General features: G+C 40.0%; 1 protein-coding gene across 11 annotated transcripts in view; it reads right to left on the bottom strand.

Moving 5' to 3' along the window:
• The window catches only part of FRY (FRY microtubule binding protein), a 426,981-nt gene that overhangs the window by 119,358 nt on the left and 281,844 nt on the right, over nucleotides 1-25,779 (bottom strand). For all 11 annotated transcript variants that reach the window (XR_010837245.1, XM_067016675.1, XM_067016673.1 and 8 more), the window contains 6 exons: nucleotides 22,064-22,167; nucleotides 21,474-21,582; nucleotides 19,741-19,827; nucleotides 15,162-15,333; nucleotides 13,676-13,808; nucleotides 2,505-2,612 (listed from right to left, as the gene is read on the bottom strand). Coding sequence is in view for 10 of the 11 variants with exons in the window: in XM_067016675.1 (XP_066872776.1) it covers nucleotides 2,505-2,612; nucleotides 13,676-13,808; nucleotides 15,162-15,333; nucleotides 19,741-19,827; nucleotides 21,474-21,582; nucleotides 22,064-22,167 (713 nt within the window). In the remaining variant the exon portion in view is untranslated. The remainder of the gene's footprint in view (nucleotides 1-2,504; nucleotides 2,613-13,675; nucleotides 13,809-15,161; nucleotides 15,334-19,740; nucleotides 19,828-21,473; nucleotides 21,583-22,063; nucleotides 22,168-25,779) is intronic.

Below are 25,779 nucleotides of genomic sequence, written 5' to 3'. Positions count from 1 at the left end.
GTAAAATGGCCAAGCAGGGAAGTGAAATCCAGGATTTCCAAAGGAGTCAGCATTGTTCCCATGTGGGGGGCGCCTCCTCCACATCTCTCCGGTGGCGGCCCCTCAACCTCCATCCCTCGGTCCTCAGCGCCACCTGCAGCCCTTTCACTCCGCGGCCCTCCTCTGTGCAAGTGCTCGTCTCCTAGTCACCCCATCCTCCCCAGTGTGGTCCACGGCAAATGGACAGGCTGCTCCTGTACACTTCTGGGTAGTTCTGGCACTTGTGTCACAGCGTTTCCTTATTGTGGGCACTTCCCCATCACCCTGGGAGACCCCACAGTGGCGTGGATGGCCCTTTATAGTGTCTTGGCCCCTGTTCCTCAGCTCCCCAACCCCCCAACCCCCATGTCTGTTATTCACCGGGAAGCCACCCTTCGCTCCTCCTTAAATCTTGTCCTCCCCCAGAACCGGAAGCTGCTCTGTGACCCGGGCTTGTTCTCCCCTTTTTCCCCACTGCTCCCCTACTTCGGATGCGGTGCTCTAGGCTTGCATCCTGGTTGCTAGGCTTCAGCAAAAGCCTAGACTGACTGTAGTTTGCTTTAAGTTCATATTCTTCTTAAAATGCATGCTACACGTGGAATGGAAGAAAGAAGAACCCATGGCCTGGAGATGGCTGGCTGTAGCAAAGAACCGGTTACAGGTCACAGGTGATACAAGTCAGCTAGAAGGGTAGGCGGCTGTGGCCAGAGAACGCCAGAGCGTGACATGGTGGTTAGCAAAGCCATGGCTCTTCAGTAAACCTCAGGGGCCAGCACCATCCTGAGCTAGTGTGACCAGAAGAGGCAAAGGAGTGGCTCTGTCCACACGGGGAGTGAAGAGAACGGGGAAGGACAGCAGGCTGTGAAAGCTATTAACTGAGAGCAGGAAGTGATCAACCATGGGATTTGGTCCCCTCTGCACAGGAGTCCAAACGGCTGTGCAGAGCAGAGAGCATGACGGCCACGATCACCGGGGTGCACTGTGCACCATGGGGACACTCAGAGCCGCGGGCAGGCCACCGGGTGGTCTGCAGTCATGGGGGACCGGGGCTTGGGCTATTTTTTGGATACTGATGGGAAGGGTGCTCTCTGAAGGCTAGAGGGTGTGGGTAAAAGATTATGAATAGGGCTTCCCTGGTGGCGCAGTGGTTAAGAGTCCGCCTGCCGATGCAGGGGACACGGGTTCATGCCCCGGTCCGGGAAGATCCCACGTGCCGCGGAGCGGCTGGGCCCGGGAGCCGTGGCTGCTGAGCCTGCGCGTCCGGAGCCTGTGCTCCGCAACGGGAGAGGCCACGACAGTGAGAGGCCCGCGTATCGCAAAAAAAAAAAAAAAAAAAAAAAAAAAAAAAAGATTATGTATAAAGCATCTTTCATCCAATCAGCATCAATATTTGTTATCCTTCTCTGGCCTTTCCTCTATTCCGCCATTATCAGATTAACCAGTCGAAATGACATTTTTTTATCATGTTATTCTCCTGCTTAGAAACTCCATTAGTCCAAACGCCTCAGTTAATAGTAAAGATTAATTAAATATCTACCTCTAAAGTCTTATTTCTATTTATTTTTATCTTTGGGTTTTCTAGAATCCTTTTTCTTTCTTTTTTTTTTTTTTTTTTTTCCAAAGCAAGGATGACTTGTCTTCCTCCTCATTCCATTCCCTCCAAGGACCCCGTTTCTAATGATTTTGCCTTCTAAATGCACTTAGATAATAAGTCACTTTTGATTTTTAAATTAAAGACATGCATAACTGTCAGCTAGAACTTCAGATCAGCATGAGAAAAATCGAGCTTATTTAACTACAATAATATACTTTCATTCAAAGCAAGTTAACTTTAGGTTCTAGTTGGACCGTGCATTCTTACGGGGGATGCGGAGCAGGATAAATGTATGACCTGTGGAAGCTTTCTGAAGCACAAAACTTCACTTAGGATCCCTGTTACCCACCTTCTTGCCTCCCCGGGGCTGTGTTGGTCTCAGATTGGGAATCACATCCTGAAAGAACTTTTTTCCAGCCAGGCTCACCTCCTCATTTCTTGGTCCTACCTCTGTGCTTGTCCTCATGGCACTCCCTTTACATCTCTAGATCCTATCTTTCCTTCAAAGGGCCATTCAAGTTCCACCATCTCCCAGGAGTCATCTGCTGACGTCCCCAGTCCACAGTAATCCTTCTATCCTCTGATTTTATGTATCACATTTTTTTCGGTGCCGTTAATTTGCACAGTTTCAAGCCTTGGATTGCTAGTTACCTTATGTCCTTACAGATTTGCTTCTACATTGAATTTTAAACCCCTTGAGCACAGGGGGTTAAAAAAAAAAAAAAAGCCGCAAATTGAAACCATCTATTTATTCCCTCCTGGGCACTCCAAATAGTACCTAGAATTAGTAAATATCTGTCCATTTTTAATAATCATTCTATTTTTTGAGGAATCATGACAAAGGATTAAAATCAATTTTGATCAAATAATGCCCACTACAGCTCTCACCTACCTCGCCAGCAAGTCAATAAGTTCAAGTTTTGACATCCCATCAGGAAGCAGTCGAGGAATAGCAGCAACACAGGTCCTGAAAAGATCTATTTTTGGCTTTCTCTCACCCCTGGAGTTTGAAGACAAAGTTTAAACGTAAGTCAAAGGTTATGAAAAAATTTTTAAAAATTGGTTAAATATGTGAACAAAGACTAAAATCAATGCCTTCTGAATCACTGCCTGGTGATGGCTCCCTATTATTCTTGAAAGTTTATGCCTTTCATAGCTTGGCCAGTTCTAAGAGAACTTATGAAGATTTAAATGTTAGTTAGAGGAATATATCTGAAAAGAAAAATGCTGATAGCAATAGCATTCTATTGCTATCATATGTCTTGCCATTCAGCTGGGTTCCATGGGGTTTGGTCCCTGTGGGCTGCATTTAAGATACTGAATTCACTGAATTTCCCAGACACATTAGTATGTAAGAAATACATTGCAGTCATTACTACATTCAGCATTTTAAAATGGGATTTTAATGTATACAACGAATGGTGCCTTTAACAAGCATGACATCTGGAAGTTTCTCTCTCTGATGAGTTATGCTTCTCCTCTCAAGAGTGCCCTTCCCTGATTTTTTTTTTTTTTTTTTTTTTTTTTTGCGGTACACGGGCCTCTCACTGTTGTGGCCTCTCCCGTTGCGGAGCACAGGCTCCGGACGCGCAGGCTCAGCGGCCATGGCTCATGGGCCCAGCCGCTCCGCGGCATGTGGGATCTTCCCGGACCGGGGCACGAACCCGTGACCCCTGCATCGGCAGGCGGACTCTCAACCACTGCGCCACCAGGGAAGCCCTGATTTATTTTTTTTAATTAAATGCTTCCAAAAATAAGTCTTTCACAATGTCAAGTAAAATCCTGAAATGTATATAATTGTGCACCCATTTCTGATCTTTAAAATTACTCTGATTGTCCTGACCTCTATGGAGATTTCTTCTTTTTTACTTTCTTGAGAATATGAATGTTTTAAAGGTAATTAATACCTTCTATATCCTGTTGTAAAATCTGAGGGAAAAATATAAATTCAGTGACAAATTATTTCAATTTTTACTTATTTAAATAGATAACTGATTCTTAACCACATATTTATCAATAACCTTTATGGAAAAACTAAACTACACATCAAATCTTTGAAATAACTTGTGATATAATATAACAGCATATTTAAATTTTGATGATTTAGTCCCCTGAGAATAAATATAAAATTGGTACCAAATTAATGCAATCGTAGGACACAAACACAATAATGAAAATACAAAGTAGCGTAGAAGTAATTCCTTCTTGGAACAGTAACTGTGTCAGAATAGAAATGTAACAGGCAGAATCCATGCTCTCTATAAACTAAAGACAATAATCAGACAGCAATTTTGCTCTGTGACATTATTTTTTAGCATGTGTTTTTAAGTTTGTTAGGAATAAATACAAAACTTTTTTGTATTTTGTGAAAAACAAAAAACATATATGTTAATTTCTAAAATACTCTGTTCTTGTGGGAAGTTGTAAGATTATTTTCTCCCCTTTTCCATAGTCCTGTTGCACGGGATGTACAAGGACTCCAGAGAGGACTTCACTGTACAGTGGTTTTCAATCAGCTGCAGGAAAGAGAAGTCTTCAAATGACATCCCCGATGGCTAGACAGAGTTAAAGCCTAGTGATCTGATTGGTCATGTGTGGCACAGTCTTTTAAATAGTTCTCCTAACATGCTCACCAGATGTTTTAAACAGCTGGGATTATTTTCCTATCTGTTGGAAAACAGATGACCCTGCCTGGCTTGAAGTGGAAGGCAAACTCTGCCAGCTGATAGACTAGCAGACTTCCCAGCTGAGAAAGCAAGCCTAGATTAGAAACTCTAATTGGTGCACGGTTTCCTTTTACTGCAGTCCTGTGCCTGGGGTATTATAGGAAGCATCTGACTCCCCCAAATAACATAATTTTATTAACAGATTATATAATTATTACTTACAGTCATTATATTATTATACTTACTGCTACTATTATTATTATTTGCCAGCATAAAGCACAAAAGGGACGAGGAATGGAAACAGAGCAACACAGAATGCTTCATTTTCAAGTTCATACCCTAAGCAAGGCCTGGAAAAATGGTGGACCAGCCTCAAATATCAACCCCAATAACTATTTCCGTGCCTGTGCTGTGGACCTCAACTCTCTTTTCCTAAATGCTTACATGATTCTCTAATGTTTCTCTTTGTTTTTTCTTTTTTTCTTTAACATCTTTATTGGAGTATAATTGCTTTACAATGGTGTGTCAGCTTCTGCTGTATAACAAAGTGAATCAGCTATACATATACATATACTCCCATAACTCCTCCCTCTTACGTCTCCCTCCCACCCTCCCTATCCCACGCCTCTAGGTGGTCTTAAGCATGGAGCTGATCTCCCTGTGCTATGCAGCTGCTTCTCACTAGCTATCTATTTTACATTTGGTAGTATATATAAATCCATGTCACTCTCACTTCATCCCAGCTTACCCTTCCCCCTCCCTGTGCCCTCAAGTCCATTCTCTACATCTGCATCAGTTTTCCTGTCCTGCTCCTAGGTTGTTCACAACCATTTTTTAAAATTCCATATATGTGTTAGCATACGGTATTTCTTTTTCTCGTTCTGACTTACTTCACTGTGTATGACATTCTCTAGATCCATCCACCTCTCTACAAAGAACTCAATTTTGTTTCTTTTTATGGCTGAGTAATAGCCCATTGCATATATGTGCCACATCTTCTTTATCCATTCATCTGTCGGTGGACACTTAGGTTGCTTCCATGTCCTATTTTAAATAGAGCTGCAATGAACATTGTGGTACATGATTCTTTTTGAATTATGGTTTTCTCAGAGTGTATGCCCAGTAGTGGGATTGCTGGGTCGTATGGTAGTTCTATTTTTAGTTTTTTAAGGAACCTCCATAATGTTCTCCATAGTGGCTGTATCAATTGACATTCCCACTGACAGTGCAAGAAGGTTCCCTTTTCTCCACACCCTCTCCAGCATTTATTCTTTGTAGATTTTTTGATGATGGACATTCTGACTGGTTTGAGGTGATACCTCATTGTAGTTTTGATTTACATTTCTCTAATGATTAGTGATGCTGAGCATCCTTTTCATGTGTTTGTTGGCAATCTGTATATCTTCTTTGGAGAAATGTCTATTTAGGTCTTCTGCCCATTTTTGAACTGCGTTCTTTGTTTTTTTGATACTGAGCTGTCTGAGCTGCTTGTAAAGTTAGGGACATTAATCCTTTGTCAGTTGTTTCATTTGCAAATATTTTCTCCCATTCTGAGAATTGTCTTTTTGTCTTCTTTATGGTTTCCTTTGCTGTGCAAAAGCTTTTAAGTTTCATTAGGTCTCATTTGTTCATTTTTATTTCCATTTCTCTGGGACGTGGGTCAAAAACAATCTTGCTGTGATTTATGTTATAGAGTGTTCTACCTATTATGTTTTCCTCTCAGACTTTTATGGTGTCTGGCCTTATATTTACATCTTTAATTGATTTTGAGTTTATTTTTGTGTATGGTGTTAGGGAGTGTTCTAATTTCATTCTTTTACATGTAGCTGTCCAGTTTTCCAAGCACCAGTTATTGAAGAGGCTGTCTTTTCTCCATTGTATATTCTTGCCTCCTCTATCAAAGATAAGGTGACCATATGTGCGTGTGGGTTTCTCTGGGCTTTCTATCCTGTTCCACTGATCTATATTTCTGTTTTTGTGCCAGTACCATACTGTCTTGATTACTGTAGCTTTATAGTATAGTCTGAAGTCTGGAAGCCTGATTCCTCTAGCTCCATTTTTCTTTCTCAAGATCGCTTTGGCTATTCGGGGCCTTTTCTGTTTCCATACAAATTGTGCAATTTTTTGTTCTACTTCTGTGAGAAATGCCATTGGTAGTTTGATAGGGATTGCAATGAATGTGTAGATTGTTTTGGGTAGTATAGGCATTTTCACAATATTGATTCTTCCAATCCAAGAACATGGTATATCTCTCTATCTGTTTCTAGCACCTTTAATTTCTTTCATCAGTGTCTTATAGTTTTCTGCATGCAGATCTTTTGTCTCCTTAGGTAGGTTTATTCCTAGGTATTTTATTCTTTTTGTTGCAGTGGTAAATGGGAGTGTTTCCTTCATTTCTCTTCAGATTTTTCATCATTAGTGTATAGGAATGCAAGAGATTTCTGTGCATTAATTTTGTATCCTGCAACTTTACCAGATTCATTGATTAGCTCTAGTAGTTTTCTGGTAGCATCTTTAGGATTATCTATGTATAGTATCATGTCATCTGCAAACAGTGACAGTTTTACTTCTTCTTTTCTGATTTGGATTCCTTTTATTTCTTTTTCATCTCTCATTGCTGTGGCTAACACTTCCAAAACTATGCTGAATAACAGTGGTGAGAGTGGGCAACCTTGTCTTGTTCCTGATCTTAGTGGAAATGGTTTCAGTTTTGCACCATTGAGAATGATGTTGGCTGTGGGTCTGTCATATATGGCCTTTCTTATGTTGAGGTAAGTTCCCTCTATGCCTACTTTCTGGAGGAGTTTTATCATAAATCGATGTTGAATTTTGTTGAAAGCTTTTTCTTCACCTATTGAGATGATCATATGGTCTTTATCCTTTAATTTATTACTCTGGTGTATCACATTGATTGATTTGCGTATATCGAAGAATCCTTGCATTCCTGGGAAAAACCCCGCTTGATCATGGTGTATGATCTTTTAATGTGCTGATGGATTCTGTTTGCTAGTATTTTGTTAAGGATTTTTGCATCTATGTTCATCAGTGATATTGGCCTGTAGTTATCCTTCTTTAGGATATTTTTGTTTGTCTTTGGTATCAGGGTGATGGTGGCCTCATAGAATGAGTTTGGTAGTGTTCCTTCTTCTGCTATATTTTGGAAGAGTTTGAGAAGGATAGGTGTTAGCTCTTCTGTAAATGTTTGACAGAATTCGCCTGTGAAGCCATCTGGTCCTGGGCTTTTGTTTGTTGGAAGATTTTTAATCACAGTTTCAATTTCACTGCTTGTGAGTGGTATGTTCATATTTTCTATTTCTTCCTGGTTCAGTCTCAAAAGGTTGTGCTTTTCTAAGAATTTGTCCATTTCTTCCAGGTTGTCCATTTTATTGGCATATAATTGCTTGTAGTAATCTCTCATGATCCTTTATATTTCTGCAGTGTCAGTTGTTACTTCTCCTTTTCCATTTCTAATTCTATTGATCTGAGTCTTTTCCCTTTTTTTCTTGATGAGTCTGGCTAATGGTTTACCAGTTTTGTTTATCTTCTCAAAGAACAAGCTTTTAGTTTTATTGATCTTTGCTATCCTTTCCTTCATTTCTTTTTCATTTATTCCTGATCTGATCTTTATGATTTCTTTCCTTCTACTAACTTCGTGGTTTTTTTGTTCTTTCTCTAATTGCTTTAGGTGTAAGGTTAGGTTGTTTATTTGAGATGTTTCTTGTTTCTTGAGGTAGCATTGTATTGCTATAAAGTTCCCTCTTAGAACTGCTTTTGCTGCATTCCATAGGTTTCGGGTTGTCGTGTTTTCACTATCATTTGTTTCTAGGTATGTTTTGATTTCCTCTTTGATTGCCTCAGTGATCTCTTGGTTATTTAGTACTCTACTGTTTAGGCTCCATGTGTTTGTATTTTTTACAGATTTTTTTCCTGTAATTGATATCTAGTCTCATTGTGTTGTGGTCAGAGGATACTTGATATGTTTCCCATTTTCTTAAAATTACAAATTTGATTTGTGACCCAAGATATGATCTATCCTGGAGAATGTTCCATGAGCACTTGAGAAGAAAGTGTATTCTATTGTTTTTTGGGGATGGAATGTCCTATAACGATCAATTAAGTCCATCTTGTTTAATGCATCATTTAAATCTTGTGTTTCCTTATTTATTTTCAGTTTGGATGATCTGTCCATTGGTGAAAGTGGGGTGTTAAAGTCCCCTATTATGACGGTGTTCCTGTCGATCTCCCCTTGTATGGCTGTTAGCATTTGCCTTATGTATTGAGGTGCTCCTTTGTTGGGTGCATAAATATTTACAATTGTTATATCTTCTTCTTGGATTGGTCCCTTGATCATTATGTAGTGTCCTTCTTTGTCTCTTGTAATTGTCTTTATTTTAAAGTCTATTTTGTCTGATATGAGAATTGCTACTCCAGCTTTCTTTTGACTTCCATTTGCATGGAATATCTTTTTCCATCCCCTCACTTTCAGTCTGTATGTGTCCCTCGGTCTGAAGTGGGTCTCTTGTAGACAGCATATGTACAGGTCTTGTTTTTGTTTCCATTCAGCCAGTCTGTGTCTTTTTGCTGGAGCATTTAATCCATTTTCATTTAAGGTATTTATCAATATGTATGTTCCTCTTACCATTTGCTTAACTGTTTTCGGTTTGTTATTGTAGGTCTTTGCCTTCTTTTGTGTTTCCTGCCTAGAGAAGTTCCTTTAGCATTTGTTGTAAAGCTGGTTTGGTGGTGCTGAATTCTCTTACCTTCTGCTTGTCTGTAAAGGTTTTTATTTCTCCATCGAATCTGAATGAGATTTTCAGATTTTTCTGAAATCTGAAAATTTTTTCAGGTTTTTCCCTTTCCTCACTTTAAATATGTCCTGCCACTCCCTTCTGGCTTGCAGAGTTTCTGCTGAAAGATCAGCTGTTAACCTTATGGGGATTCCCTTGTATGTTTTTTGTTGTTTTTCCCTTGCTGCTTTTAATATTTTTTCTTTGCATCTAATTTTTGATAGTTTGATTAATATGTGTCTTGGCATGTTTCTCCTTGGATTTATCCTGTATGGGACTCTCTGCATTTCCTGGACTTGATAGACTATTTCCTTTCCCATATTAGAGAAGTTTTCAACTATAATCTCTTCATATATTTTCTCAGTCCATTTCTTTTTCTCTTCCTCTTCTGGGACCCCTATAATTTGAATGTTGGTGTGTTTAATGTTGTCCCAGAGGTCTCTGAGACTGTCCTCAATTCTTTTCATTCTTTTTTTCTTTATTCTGCTCTGCAGTAGTTATTTCCACTATTTTATCTTCCAGGTCATTTATTTGTTATTCTGCCTCAGTTATTCTGCTACTGACCCCTTCTAGAGAATTAATTTCATTTATTGTGTTGTTCATCATTGTTTGTTTGCTCTTTAGTTCTTTTAGGTCCTTGTTAAATGTTTCTTTTATTTTCTTCATTCTATTTCCAAGATTTTGGATCATCTTTACTATCAGCGCTCTCAATTCTTTTCCAGATAGACTACCTATTCCTCTTCATTTGTTTGGTCTGGTGGGTTTTTACCTTGCTCCTTCATCTGCTGTGTGTTTCTCTGTCTTCTCATTTTGCTTCACTTACTGTGTTTGGGGTCTCCTTTTCACAGGCTGCACGTTTGTAGTTCCTGACGTTTTTGGTGTCTGCCCCCAGTGGGTAATGTTGGTTCAGTGGGTTGTGTAGGCTTCCTGGTGGATGGGACTGGTGCCTGTGTTCTGGTGGATGACGCTGGACCTTGTCTTTCTGGTTGGCAGGACCGTGTCCAGTGGTGTGTTTTTGGGTGTCTGTGACCTTATTGTGATTTTAGGCAGCCTCTCTAATGGGTGGGGTTGGTTCCTGTCTTGCTAGTTGTTTGGCATAGGGTGTCCAGCACTGTAGCATGCTGGTCATTGAGTGGAGCTGGGTCTTAGTGTTGAGATGGAGTTCTCTGGGAGAGCATTTGCTATTTGATGTTACGTGGAGCCGGGAGGTCTCTGGTGGACCGATGTCCTGAACTTGGCTCTCCCATGTCTTAGGCACAGGCCAGACACCCTGTCGGAGCACTGAGACCCTGTCAGCCACATGGCTCAGGAGAAAAGGGGGGAAAAAAAGAAGGAAAGAAAATATAAAATAAAATAAAATAAAGTTATTAAAATAAAAAATAATTATTAAACATGAAAAAGTTTTAAAGTAATAAAAAAGAAAGAAAGAAAGGAAGGAAGAATAGAGCAACCAAACCAAAAAACAAATCCACCAATGATAACAATCGCTAAAAACTGTACTTAAAAAAAAAAAAAAAAGACAGAACCCTAGGACAAATGGTAAAAGGAAAGCTATACAGACAAAATCACACAAAGAAGCATACATATACACACTCACAGAAAGAGAACAAGGAAAAAAAAATATAATCTATATCTAAAAAAAAAGGAAGAGTGCAACCAAATCAATAAACAAATCTACCAATGATAATAAACTCTAAATACTAAAGTAAGATAAACATAAAACCAGAAACAAATTAGATGCAGAAAGCAAACCCCAAGTCTACAGTTGGTCCAAAAGTCTACCGCCTCAATTTCAGGATGATTCGCTGTCTATTCAGGTAATCCACAGATGCAGGTACATCAAGTTGACTGTGGAGATTCAATCCACTGCTCCCGAGGCTGCTGGGAGAGATTTCCCTTTCTCTTCTTTGTTAGCACGTTCCTGGAGTTCAGCTTTGGATTTGGCCCCGCCTCTGCGTGTAGGTCGCCTGAGGGCATCTGATCCCTGCCCAGACTGGACGGGGTTAAAGGAGCAGCTGATTCGGGGGCTCTGGCTCACTCAGGCTGGGGGAAGGGAGGGGTATGGAATGTGGGGTGAGCCCACGGCCACAAGGCCAGTGTGATGTTGCACCAGCTTGAGGTGTGGTGTGTTCTCCTGGGGAAGTTGTCCCTGGATCATGGGACCCTGGCAGTGGCGGGCTGCACAGGCTCCCGGGAGGGGAGGTGTGGAGAGTGACCTGTGCTTGCACACGATTCTTGGTGGCGGCAGCAGCAGCCTTAGCGTCTCATGCCCGTCCCTGGGGTCTCCGCTGATAGCTGCAGCTTGCACCCATCTCTTGAGCTCATTTAGGTGGTGCTCTGAATCCCCTCTCATGCACCCCAAAACAATGGTCTCTTGCCTCTTAGGCAGGACCAGATATTTTCCCGGACTCCCTCCCGATTAGCTGTGGCGCACTAGCCCATTTCAGGCTGTGTTCACACAGCCATCCCCAGTCCTCTCCCTGGGGTCTGACTTCCAAAGGCCAAGCCTCAGCTCCCAGCCCCGCCCGCCCCGGTGGGTGAGGAGACAAGCCTCTGGGGCTGGTGAGTGCGGGTTGGCACCGGCACCGATCCTCCATGCGGGAATCTCTCCGCTTTGCCCTCTGCACCCGTTACTGCACTCTCCTCCATGGCTCCAAAGCTTCCCCCAGCCGCCACCCACAATCTCCACCCGCGAAGGGGCTTCCTAGTGTGTGGAAACCTTTCTTCCTTCACAGCTCCCTCCCCGAGGTGCAGGTCCCGTCCCTATTCTTTTGTCTCTGGTTTTTCTTTTTTCTTTTGCTCTACCCAGGCATGTGGGGAGTTTGTTGTCTTTTGGGAATCCTGAGATCTTCTGCCAGCGTTCAGTAGGTGTTCTGTAGGAGTTGTTCCACGTGTAGATGTATTTCTGATGTATCTGTGGGGAGGAAGGTGATCTCCACATCTTACTCCTCTGTCATCTTGAAGGTCTCCCCGTCTCTTTGTTTTTTTAGAAATGTAGCCATGAGCCATTTTCCACTCAGGGATCTGCTCTAAAGACCATGAAAACTATTTCTAGCCCTTTTTGGGTGGCGGGCCATCTTAAGACAGTTGAATAAGAAAAAGTAAAGAATCATCTTAGAAAAACTTTAAGGTATTGTGAAAATACAAATGAAATGTTAACATTTACATTTAAACCTGTACCTTTTATGGTTTTAAATGTAGTGTTTTGGTCCTGACCCTGTCTTATGATCTCTGGATTATAAACCTAGTTTTCTTTTCAAGGCCTTTCATTTCTTTACTATTTTCGAGGAAACAACTATATGGCAGAAGTTTTCAAAGCATTTCTTACATCTTCTACATTGTAAATTGAAAATTGCTTTAATATATTCAGAGAGTATGCAGTAAGGAGGTTAAAGGTTTATGGACAATCTGGCAATTTGTGAGGTAAGTACCAGAGCTGTAGACAAGATATTTAATGTTATTAACTTTGGTCAACTCCAATTCTGCTATCATTTTGGTTGAAAAAGATAAAGCAACATGCTCTCCATATCATTTAAATGAAGTGATTGGCAAGCTGCAGGACAAGATACATTGTATAACTCCATTTTTGTAAAAAAGAAAATGTATATATGTAGTTGTGCTGACACTGGGCAAGGTCTGGAAGAAATCACACTGAACCAAGGAATGGATGCAGATTTCAAGTGGAGCTCTGTGGAGGAGGCTTTCATTTTAACTTGCCATACTGCTAAATATGTATTTTAAATAATTCTCTATTTTTAACTTTATTTTATCATGTTTTGTTTCACTGTAGTTTGTTTTTGACATACTACTATTGCAATAAAAATACACACCCATAATATGAACTTCCCTATATAGGTAACAACCTTCGAACTAAGTGATATTTGGAATTGGACACACTAAGTGACAAAGAAAAGTTTCCTAATTATATGTTTAGAAATGTATGCCACAGGTGCCAAATATAATTTAATTCATAGTTCAACAACAAAGTCCAAACTGTCTTAAAACATAGTCATAACCTAACCTGTGTTCCTGCCATAATTAATCACAAGCAGCAAATACAACTTGTGTGAGTTTCTAATGAGGAGCTCTAATTACGAATCTAGATCTTGGATTTTGGCTAAGAACATCTGATTTCTACATTCTAAGCTACAAATGCATTCTTAAAATCCAGTATTTCTATGACACAGTTACATAGAGAATATTAAGCAGGTTTAACTCTCACTGTTCAGGAACGCTCACTAGAAATAAGTAAACTTGAGATTCATAAAGATGGAATGTCTCTAAACTGGTGATGACGCCATATCACATGGGCTTGAGAGCAAAACATCACTTCTGAAAAATGTGGACCAGTAAAAGTGTCTTGGGCCCATTTTCTAACTTACTGGCCTAATGATACTTGAAATATTATCAAAACAGATGAATCTCAGGTTTGACTTTATTTTTACAGTTAGTCAAATATTATCAAACAATGTGTTTACTATCCCTAACACTTCTTAGAACTCGGACTCTAATAACATGAGAACAAAATACAGAATAAAGGGGAAGAACCTCTGCTGGTGTCTTTTAGTTCATTAATCCGTCACTGAAAACTTAGTCCTCACTATACTCACGTGATCATGTCTTCGGGTTCTTTGTTTAACATCTGGACGTTAGTTAGCATCATACACCTTCCTACTTCTTTATCAAGGTGCCTTAAAATGTTGTCCACAGCTTTTCGTACTTGAGAGTAATATAATGACATGCCTGAAAAATACGCATCACAGTTACATCTTTGACTAAATCTATCAAAGAGTGAAATCCCATTTTATTCATCCTCTGTGATATATTTTTACTGAAGACCTTCTGTGGGTCAGTGCATTCTCTGAGCAGAGTCTAATTTAATCTCTTATCTACAGGACTCTTAGCACAGTGCCCACATGTAGTGGCTGTTCCTGAAAGAATCATTTAAATTTAACACATAGGAATTCTACTACTTCACAGGGAAATATTTTCCAGAAGAGTAAAAATAAACAAGGAAACAAAGTTCCACACTAGAATTTTTGTTTCTGGTTAGTATTAAAAAATTCACCATAATGAGTGGTTATGTGAATAAAAGAAAATTCCCATTTGGGGTGAGAATGTTAATAACTTTATATTATTCTCTGAAATATATGTGTGGGTTTTCTTAGTAAAGGCAACAAATGACTTCACATCATAAATTTTTAAATGAAGGAAAATTTACCTTAGGTATATTATTTTTACCGCTCTCATTAGTACAGTGGAAGAAAATGTGTACAGAATATGTATTTCATATATGTATATGAATTTTATATATTTATGTATATAATACAAATATAAATTGCTTTATGTTTAAAATTTGTACTTTAATGAAATAATTATTAAGTTATTTGTCCTGTATTAAATATTGATATTTTTGAACTCATTTAAGCATTGCATAACTAAAGATAAATATTTTAAAGGAAAAAGTTTCCTCATGTTTCCTCTAGGTCTTTGGAATCCAGAAACTAACTTAACAAGTTTCCAGTAGGTTTCTAAATTCAGGAACTCAGTAAAAGAGAAACAAATGCAAAAAATCATATCTTTGGGTTAAGATAGTTAAATTAAAAAGAAAATAATCTCATGTAGGCTAAACCCACAATATACCCTGGCATGTATGGGACTTGGCATGTTTAAAACACAGATTAAACTAATTTTATTGAAAAAAAAAAAAGAAGAAGAAAAGGAACTATAAAAATGAATGAGGGAATGAATAAATGAATGAATATATTTATACGTTTGCTTTATAAACAGGATTATCTACCAAAGCACACAGATGTCTTAGAAATTTACTGTAAACTGCAAATAATCAATATTAGAAGTCTGAAAAGACCACAGATAAAAATCTAACATTTAAATGGCAAAACGTTTACCAGGAAGTTCCAAAGAGTTTAAAGGGCAGTAAAACAAATCACAGCATGAATCAGAACAATTAATGTTGAAATGTCTCATCAGCTACTTTTATGAAGATTTTTAAAATATATCTCACTAAGGGTAAGTGTCTATTGGTCATTTTAAAGGCTTAATAAGGCCCAGTGCAAACACATCTTTGAAACCCACCTATCATTTTGGCTTCCTCTTCAGTTAGTGTTTTACTCAGATACGTTTTCTTCACCCTCAGTGTGTTTCCTGAAGGGAGAACGGCTCCGGTAACCGGCATGGGAGGTTCCCCATCTTTCTGCTGCAAGCTATCAGCTATGACCAAGAATGCCCGTAAACCAATGTTCATCCTCTGTAAGAGACCATATGTTCATGGTAAAGAGAATGACCCAATTATTGTCGTGAAATCAAGCCATCAGTCTCTCAAAGAAGTTAAGCATGGTGTGCCTTCTAGATTAGTGTGGGAAAATCATTTAAAAGGGTTTAGGCCAAACCTAAGAAAATGAAATTAAGTTTCTGACACTCTTTGTTGCTGCATCACAAGAAAACAACTGGGAAGATTTTTACCAAACTTAGAGGGTATGTTTGAGATGGTCAGACTCATTCTGTTTGGGGGACCCTGGGTGCACCTCCAAGGGACAGGCAGTCACCCTCTGGAGCAGCTGTAACTAAGGTCAACTCAGGTCAACAAAAATCTCTTTGTCTCCAGGGAGGAGACATGTGTTAACTCACAAAGACTGAATAAAAACAAACAGGAGTTCCAAATGTGGATCATAAAAATGTAAGTCGTCTGCTCTGAATTGCAGGTTGTTGACTTTCGATTCACAAAGGCTGGCAAGTTTGAAAATAAATTTAAAGAATTTGAAGCCAGAACCTGTTACTGATAAAAACACATAAACTCATAAGAAGAAATGTCATTCTGGGCCAGATCATTATCTTCCCCAGGCTCAGAAAAGGCATAATATTGGCTCTGAAAGATGACTCAGTCAGATAGTTGCTCCTAGCAGCAATAATCTTAAAAGGTCAGAAGGTACTAAAACGTCTGTAGTTCCTTAAACAGCCATCTGTAAACATTTACACTCATATTTTCAAACCACATCAAGTAATAAGTTCCCTAAGTAGACAGCTACCTAATGCAGAAAATAATTACCGTTACTAACAATGATAATCTAATTACAAGTTGAGTTCTTGAAATATATCCAGAACTGCTCATTAACTCTCATCTTTAAAATAGCCATGGAAGGAAGGTATGATTATTCCCATTTTTCAGGTGAGGAAACCGAGGGCCACATAACTAGTAGGTGGGAAGCTATACATTCATGTTGGGTTTGCCTGAATCACCTATTCTGTAGTACATGATTGTATCTTAGAACATGAAGTAATATCGACTTCTCAACTATTTATTCAAGCTTCAAGGAGTAGGGGTATTTCAACCAGGGTGTGGTAAACATTTCTCTGGCCCATTCATACCCAATCCAATGTGTGTTTTATGATTTTATGGTCTTCAGTAATATTCTTTCTCTATTTTCTAAAATGAAAGAGTATTCATTTTAAACAGTTTAAATGTATATTAAAGTCCATTAGTTTCCTCATTTATTTTAGTAGTTCTTTCATGAAATGTTTTCTAGATTTGTGGATATTTTTCAAGACACAGCACTGTTTTGGGTGAGGAAATACGGTGTTCAATTCAGGAGATGCAGTATCAATAGTATGACTGTGAATTGACTTAAATGATCAAGCTTCAGTTATTTGCAAATGGATTATCCAATTTATGAGCCACCCTTGCCAGTTCTCTTAGCTTTCCTTTTCTCTGAATAATTCTAAGGGCAGAAGTAAGTTGGGATAGTTTGGGAAATATATTTTTAACTTAATTTCAAAAACAATTTCTTCTTATGTTTTACATAGCTCTGCATCATACCTCTCCTTCTATTATCTGTCTGGTTTTGAGAAATTACTTAACTTTTCCAAGTCCAAGTCTCAGCTTCCTTTCTGTAGAATGAGAATAATAATACCTATTGATCATATAGGGCTATGGTGAGGATTAATACCTGAAAAGTTCCCACTGGCAAATATATATTGTAGGCTAAAATCGCCACTGTTTTCTACTGAAGTCAAGTTTACTGAGATATAATTCACATGTAGTAAAATACACTCCTTTTAGTTTGTACATTCTTTGAATTTTGAGAAACATATATAGTCAGGTAACTACCATCACAGTCAAGATATAAAATATTTCCATCATCCCCAAAAGTTCCTTTGTGCCTCTTCACAGCCTTCTCCTCCAACGTCAGCACCTGACAATCAGTGTCTAATTTCTGCCTATAACTTTGCCTTTTCCAGAATGCGATATAAATGGAAGCAAACAGACACAACCTTTTGTGTCTTGCTTCTTTCACTTAGCTTAATGCTTTTGAGGTGTTGCTGCAGTATCAGTAGTTTGTTCCTTTTTATGGCTGAATGGTATTCCATTGTGTTGATAATTCACAAGTTGTTTCGACATTCACCAGCTGTTTGAACATGAGTTGCTTTCCTGTTTTTAGTGATCATGAATAAAGGTGCTATAAATGTTGATACAAATCTTTGTGGACAAATGTTTTAATTTCTCTTGGATAAACACCTTGGGGTAGAACTGCTGGATCATATGCCAAGTGTATGTTTAACCTTATAAGAAATTGCCAAACTTTTTTCTAAAGTGATTGTACCATTTTGCATTCTCACTAAAATATCAATAGTATAAAGTTCCAATTGCTCTGTATCCTTCTCAGCACATCTCATTGTGGTTTTAACTTGCATTTCCCTAATGACTAAGGATGTTGAACATCTTTTCATAGGTTTATTGGTCTTTTGTATCTTTTCTTTGGTAAAGAGGCTCTTCATTTTGTCCATTTAAAAAATTGGGTTATTGAGTTGGGAGTTCTTTATATATTCTGGATAGAAGAGTTTGTCAATACGTGTTTTACAAATATTTTCTCCCAGTCTGTGGCTCTACACTTCATTAACTTTTTTTTTTTTTTTTTGCGGTACGTGGGCCTCTCACTGTCGTGGCCTCTCCCATTGCGGGGCACAGGCTCCGGACGCGCAGGCCCAGTGGCCATGGCTCACGGGCCCAGCGGCTCCACGGCACGTGGGATCCTCCCGGACCGGGGCACAAACCCGCATCCCCTGCATCGGCAGGCGGACTCTCAACCACTGCGCCACCAGGGAAGCCCTAACATTAACTTTTAAAGTGCATACTTTTGTATTTTATTTTATCAACTTTTTCTTTTGTAATTTATGCTTTTAGTATCTTATCTAAGAAATTTTTGCCTACCCAAAGGTCACAAAGATTTTTATCTTCTGGAAGATTTATGATGTCGGATTTCACATTTAGGCTTATGATTCATTTTGAGTTAATTTTTCCTGACAGGGCAAATTACGGGTTGAAGTTGATTATTTTGCAAGTGGATGTCCAACTGTTTAGTACCATTTATTAGAAAAACTATCCTGGGAGTTCCCTAGTGGTGCACGGGTTAGGACTCTGCGCTTTCACTGCCAGGGGCCAGGGTTCAATCCCAGGTCGGGGAACTAAGATCCCGGAAGTCACACGGTGCAGCCAAAAAAAAAAAAAAAAAAAAAGACTATCCTTCATCCATTGAAAAGCATGGAACCACTGTTCCCAAGCTAGAGAAGACTCTTTAGTACTTGGGCCATGGGCCTCCTTCCAGCCAAAATGTCCTGAATTTGCACTGGCTTTGTCCCCCTCCTATTGGCCCACTGACCCTGGCCGCAGCCATTCCAGAAGACTGTGAAGTCATTAAACACCAGACAGAAACTTCCATTTGGGGGCCTGTAGGGCTGTCCCTACATACACGGCCACCTGAGCGCCAAGAAGAGAATTCAGGGTGTGGTGGAAGGAAGCTTAAGTATGCGGGGATACCTGGGTTCCCCTTGCTGCTAACCAGCCGCCTATTCTGAGCCTCTGGGCTCTGGGTCTCCTCCCTCAAGTCAGACAATATCAGAGTGATGACAGGAACAACGCTTACAGAGTTTTTTCTGGTGTGCCATCTCTTTCTTTCGTTGCTTATGAATTTGTAATATCACGCTGATTCTGTGAGGTGATCTAGAAAAGTAGTTTGTCCCTTTTACTAGTAAAAAAGCTGAAGTTCAGAGAGGTCAATGTCTTACAGCTAGTGGCTAGGACTCTGCATTTTGTTGGCGGGAACTCCCACCAACCGCCTTTTTAGAAGTTTAAAATTGCACGTGCTTTTCATTTGCCTAAGCCGCCCCTCCCCCCGCCATGAGGTCCATCATACCCATTATACACTCATTTCCACGATCTGCCTGGCCCTTGAATTGTGATGCTGTCACAGAATCAAAGAGGCATACGTTACTTATTTAATTTCACTAGAGTTTAGTATTTTATCACTGCATCTATCTATTCTTCTCTGTTTCATCACTTTCAATACTCAACTTGCTAATCTGCATCAAAGTAGTTACAAGTACTGACTTTTCTATAATAAACAACCAGACGTACCAGAGACAGATTGCCTCTCGGGGCAAGGTTTACTCCCTTCTACAAGAACAGAATGTGGTAGGACGTCAACTTTTCATCATTCTAAGTTTATTCACCCCAAAATCTTACTTCTCTACTATTTTAGTCAAATAACAGGGACAGAAACAAACAGAAGACTTTTTTGGAGAAGATGGCCTTCACCCCATCCCCCAAGGTTGCAAAGCAAAGGTAGGCTTCTGTCGATAAATGCAGAAGGGTCATTCTTACCTCTGGATTGAGACTGAACGCTTTCGCTGGTTTTCCCACACAAAGAAAATCAAAAATGATTTCTTTCATTGCAAAATCTAAACGTTCCTATAGTGAAAAAGGGAAATCAAAACAAAGCGTTATTTTAATTCAACATGAAAACGTCTGTCATATGCACCAAACAGGTGGCTTCTGAAAGAAGAGGGGTATCGCTTAGTTTGATGCATCACAGAGAACCCCTGAAGGAAAACCATGTCCATCCGAACCTTCGGTGGAGCTGCTCCTGTTTCCATGTGGCATGTGGAGATGCTTTATATAATACATGTAATTAGGCCCTAAAGCACAGAATGACTAATAACTAAAAGCCAAACAATGAAAAACCAAAGCACTGAGTATCTGGGCTTCTACACAGTACAAACTCTTTCTGCTTGGCCTGCAAATGCTGACACCTTCTTGAAACTCAGTTTAAAACATATTTTTAAAAATACCACCGCAAAATGACCATTTTCTTCTATTCTCTGACATTTCCAATCTCTTGGCTCATATTACAACAGACAATCCTGCAAGTGAAATGAATAATCAACAAATAAGAACTATTAAGGGTACTTAAATGAGAATGTTTAAGCCAGATTCTAATAGTCTGAGACAGTGACTACTAAGATATGTCACATTCATTTTATACAATATATTCCAGAATAATCAAAGCACATTCTCAGCCACATGATAACTACATGTAGAAAAGTTCTGTTAATTCACCCACCTGCAAAGCAAGTACTGTCCTTTCCCTAAGTACAAATATTACAGAGACACTTCCTTGCACTAAATACACAGAGAGATATTATATATTAAATGGTCTGTGAAGTAGCCATTGAACCTTATGTCTTTATAGCAATATCGATTACACTTCAACAGTACTTTCATGCCTATTATTTCCCTTTATCCACACAACGTTCTGAGGGATACTGTGTAAGCACTTTCATCCACATTTTATAGATAAAGACACAGAATAAAGATGTTCTATGACTTCGTTAGGGTATGGAGCTGGCTCACCACAGAGGCTGGACTGGAATAACTGGCTTTTCATGCTTCTCTATAAGTCACAAGGAAGCCAAAGTTGGGATAAAAACCATTTATACACAAAGTGTCTTAAAAACTAAAAGTCTTGGGTCTAAATAGTAAACACTAAATGTTTAATATCACTGGACCCCGCTCTTAAGTAAAATAGTATGTATGAAGTGCTTAGAACAGCACTTGGCAAAGAATAAGTGCTTGATAAAAGCTAATATTCCTGTTACATTCTTCTTTTTCACAGGGTGAAAGAGCATTGTGATTTATTTACTCCTCCAGGTTCACTAAATTATCGTCTTCTTATTTCCTCCAAACATCAGACTCAATTTCCTCCTGACTTCAAGACCCTAGAGCAGAGAAGCAGGAAAAAAAACAGGGACTAGGAGTCAAGAGACCCTCTTAGGAACAGGCTCTGTGACCTCAGCTCGGTCACTTAAACCCTGCCTCTCAGTTCTTCCATTTGTCTAATGCGGAAGACACTTGGTACACCATGTCACAATTTGTTTTGAAGCAAAAAAAAAAGAAAAAAAAAAAGCTATGTGTGAAAACACTTGCAAAACCATCCTGAAAAGTCTACACACGTGAGATTATTTCAGACTCTTCATCTGTTAGTACTTCATAAGAAGCAGGTGACTACTTAAATTAGGCAATTAGAAGACTCTCACTGCCAGAAGCATCTCCGTTACCTGGGCAATGAACTGGATGATTTTCACAAAGATGTTCAGAGGCATGTCCCTCGGCACCACACCACGGGACCCCTTGGGGAAAAGTGTTGCGATGATGGTTATCAGACGGCTGAAATATAAGGGGAAAAAAAGAGAAAACAAGCAAGATTGGCTGAGCTCCTGGACGTTAAGGGAAAATGGCAGATGCTTCCTCTTATCTAAGTATCAGGAGAGAATTCAGAGAAAGAAAACAAACCACTTCAACTCTTCTCTGTTAGCGTAATTACTCTCTGAAAAGGTTTTCTGGAAAACTAAGGGCAGCTGGAAAATTATAGCCATTTCCTTTGTTAAAGTGGTGAATGTAGTCCCGACACAGAACTTGGCAATCCAGGTAGAGGCTGGAGTGTCTGTAATGGCCGTTGAGCCCATGTCTAAGGAAAGCCTGAAAATGTCCAGAGGACTTAGAGCTTTTACAAAGTGTCAGCTTTGAACAGCTTCTAGTCTGGTTAGCATGGGTGGCAATGAAAGAAAACACGCTTTTCATTGGCTGAGTGTTGTGATTACCGTGAACTCGATGATGGCGTTACCGTTAACCCAAGCCAGCTCCTTACCTCTGAGTGGCTGTGTTGCTTTCACACTTAATTCGAATCATGTAAACCCAAAGTAATCTGTACAGAGATTCCAGTGCCACTCGGGCCATCTTGGGGTCTTTATTCTACAACAGAAACCAAGATAAAAGACTGCAGGTTAAATGGTACTGTACGGAGGTTACTCTTTTCTGAATGCCTGGTAATGGAGGGCCACAGGTGGGTGGTAGGGACTTGTAGGGTATTTGCCTCCTGGTGCCCATTGGGTAAATAATCTCTGAGGATGGATCCAAATATCCAAGAGGGCAGGACTGAGTAGTTCTGGGGGAAGTCATGTCTTTCGCTCCTTTCTAAGGTGAATACCGGCGATTGCCTTCTTCCTCCAGGTCCCAGGGAACCGCATTCCCTGGCGCCAAGAGGAGAAACAATCCGTCCTACTGTTGATCATGCCCTTGTAAACACCACCCACCTTCACCTCCCATCTCTTTACCCTCCAACATCTATTGAGACTAGTATATAATAAGCACGGGGATATAGAGATAAAAGTTTATCCTTTTTCCCTAAGATGTTCACAGTCTATGGGGGGGGGGGGTGGCAGTTGGGAGACAAATAATAAAGTCACCTCAAAGACACAGTGAAAAACTGGCGGGTACAGGAGCTAGGGGATGGAAAGGGCAACCTACGGCAAACACAAGGACTGGGGTCAGGAAAGGTTTCCAGGGGCAGACGGACACTCAGACGAACTGAACTCCATTCACTCATGGGTTCATTAAGCAAACATTCGAGTGGCTACACTGGGCCAGGTGCCCTGCTTGACACTAGAAACCAAGATGATGGGGGAGTGAAGAGCGTTTGATGGAGAGGCAACAGCACAAAGAAGCTAAGAGAGCAGCTGGAGAGGAGTCACGTCTCAGAAACTGGGGATGGTTTGTATGCCGGGACGCAGGGCCAGGCGAAGGAGCGCCAGGCAGCTGCTGAGGCTTGAGAGGAAGGCAGGGGTCACACGAAGAACCCTACGTGCCATGCTCAATTACGGGACCAGGGTTCTCATGACGGTGACAGGAAGCCACGAAGCTCAAGGAGACCACGTGAGAAGTCCGCAGCGTGGGGCGTGGGGCAGGGGGGCGGGGGGGCGGGGAGGCAGCCAGAGCGCAGCTGCCAGCTTCCAGGGTCTAACAAATAGGCCAGCGGGAGGGGATGGATTTCGTCACTGGAGGGACATCACCTTCATTCCTCCCTTTCTGACTCTCACTCCATCCCTTCAACTGATTTTATAGGTTTTATCTACAAAATATGTTTTGAATTTGGCTTCTTCTCCATTCCCACTTCCTCTGTTACAGTTCAGGCTTCCAGCACCTTCTCCTGGGATGCTGCAGGAACCTCCTCAACAGTCTCCCTAAATTGATTCCCTCGCTGCTGTCCAATCTGACACTGATTATAATCCTTTCTATTTAAAAACCACAGATTGGGCGGTTTTCCGGATGCCTATGGGATCAAGTTAACATTTCTTGCACAGCACACCTGACCAGACAGTATCTGGCTCTAACCTACCAGTGAAGGATGTCACCCATCCTGTTTTTCTCCCACAAGCCCCCCGAACTCTAGCGAGGCCGCGTTCATTCCATCTCTGCATCAGGAGTGGGTTTCCTACCCTCCCCTGTGTCCTTCTTTCCTACCAGGTGAACCCCGCTCTTTCACAGCCTACTTGAATGTTCCCAACTCCATGCAGGCTTTCGCTGTTCCTCCCCCAATATCCTGAACCCCATCCCATTAAAACGAATCATTCCCTCCTGAGTGTCCCCTGACCCTCATACAAACATGTAACATAGCCTTTCAGCTCTTTACCTGTGGTCTTGCATAGATAGCAGCTCCCACATGAAGGTGGGTTCTCTGAAAGTGAGGGGCATTATTTACCCAACATCTATTCGCATTCCTGCCACTCTGCAGGGGACCAATACATGTTTGCTAAACAGTCTTCAAACGTCACTCAACTTTCCTATAGGTCCTTTTGCTTTTACATTACTTCTCTTCCCTACTCATTTATTAATCTCGTCGCAACCATTTCTGCTGTTCTATTCTTTGTGTAGATAATTCGGGTCCTGATTTGTTAAGAATTCTTAACGGTTTAGACATAATCTAGGATAAGTTTACCTTTAAGCTACTTGCTGAATAAAGATGAGTCACATAAATAAATTCTATGGAAAAGACTGTAGGGGCTAGTTTCTTAGATTTAGGAAAGATTTCTTATGCCTAAATAGTTTTAAAATAACTTCTTGGCGTGATCATTATTATAAAATTCTAAATTTCGACATGCATTTTGGTCTCATTCTGGATTTTTTTCTTCTATTAATCTAAAGAAGTAAATAAATAAAATGATAAACACATCATTTTAATTTTTGAGGCTTTATGATGTGTTTTACTATCTGGTATTGCCTACCTTCCACCATTCACTGCTCTTTTTCTTTGCTTTCTATTTTTAGGGTTTTCCCAGATATTCCTGTATATTTACTCTTCCAAATAAACTTTATAACTACTTTTCTAGCTCCAGGAAATAAAAAAGCCCCAACTTTTTAGAAGCATACATTTATACATAAAAGATTTTTTTTGCCTGTTAGTAAAACAAATGATACACCTTATAACTTGTTGAATGTCTTGGTTACGTAAAGGAATTTTAATAAACTACTAAAATAGTAAAGTTGCATTTAAAATATTCCATCATTTAAAAATTTCAGGAATTCTAATGATCTGTCCTCTAATCACTCCGGATCAGCAAATGTCTATGATGCAAACACAGTGGTTAAAAGCAGACTCCAGACACACACTGCCTGGGTCTACAGCCATCCTTGCTCTGCAAGTTATTTGCTGTGTGGCCAACCTCAGGGAACCTCTGTAATCTCTCTGGGCCTGATTTTCCCTGACTGTGAAACGCAGATGCTAATCCTTCCTCCCTCCTAGCAGTGTTAGGAGAACTAAGAGTTCGCGCATAGAGGGAATTTAGCACTGTTCCTGCCCACAGTAACTATTATTACGTACAAGGTGCAGGTTCAGCAGCAAACAAAGGAGATTAGCCTCTGACTTCAGGGAGCTTCCTTTCTAGTGGGAATGTCTCCTTTGTGAATTTCCCTTTATTGGTGTATATATAAGTATTTTATATTTATTGGTGTATATATAAGTATTGGTGTATATATAAGTATATTGGTGTATATATAAGTATTTTATATTCACATTTGCATACTGTGTCATTCAAAATGCTCTCTTGTGCCTTATCTCACACTGTGAATCATGGTCAGGTAGGGCAAGTAACATCTAACTTTCATTTAGGAGCTTAACTAAGATCTCTAGTTTAAATGAATTATATCACTGTCTTCTGTTTAACTGCAACTTCTTTTACACTTTTTTCCTGTCCTCCTACCCACAATTATCTTCTGGGGGCATGTTGTTGTGACTGGTGTGCTTTTACTCTTAAGAATACGTTTGAGATTGTCTACTTTTGCTCCCATAGAGACTGAAGAGCAAAGTGGCTGACTTAAGTTTTTATTTTGTTTTAACCGTGGATCCTGTACCGGTAATTGCTTTTGTAGCATTTCAAGATGATATCACTGATCACTGCAATTCTCTCCTAAAATGATTTCCCTTGTTTCGCTTCCATTCTCGGCATTAACATACGATATTCTTAAACCGCAACCATGATTGTTTACTTCCCTGCATTTAAAGCACTTAAGTGGCTTCTAATCACCTCC

The sequence above is a fragment of the Kogia breviceps genome, chromosome 16 (assembly GCF_026419965.1).
Source record: "Kogia breviceps isolate mKogBre1 chromosome 16, mKogBre1 haplotype 1, whole genome shotgun sequence".
Lineage (NCBI taxonomy): Eukaryota > Metazoa > Chordata > Mammalia > Artiodactyla > Physeteridae > Kogia > Kogia breviceps.
Note: the sequence above shows the minus strand (reverse complement) of the source record. Positions and strands in the feature narration are given on the sequence as shown.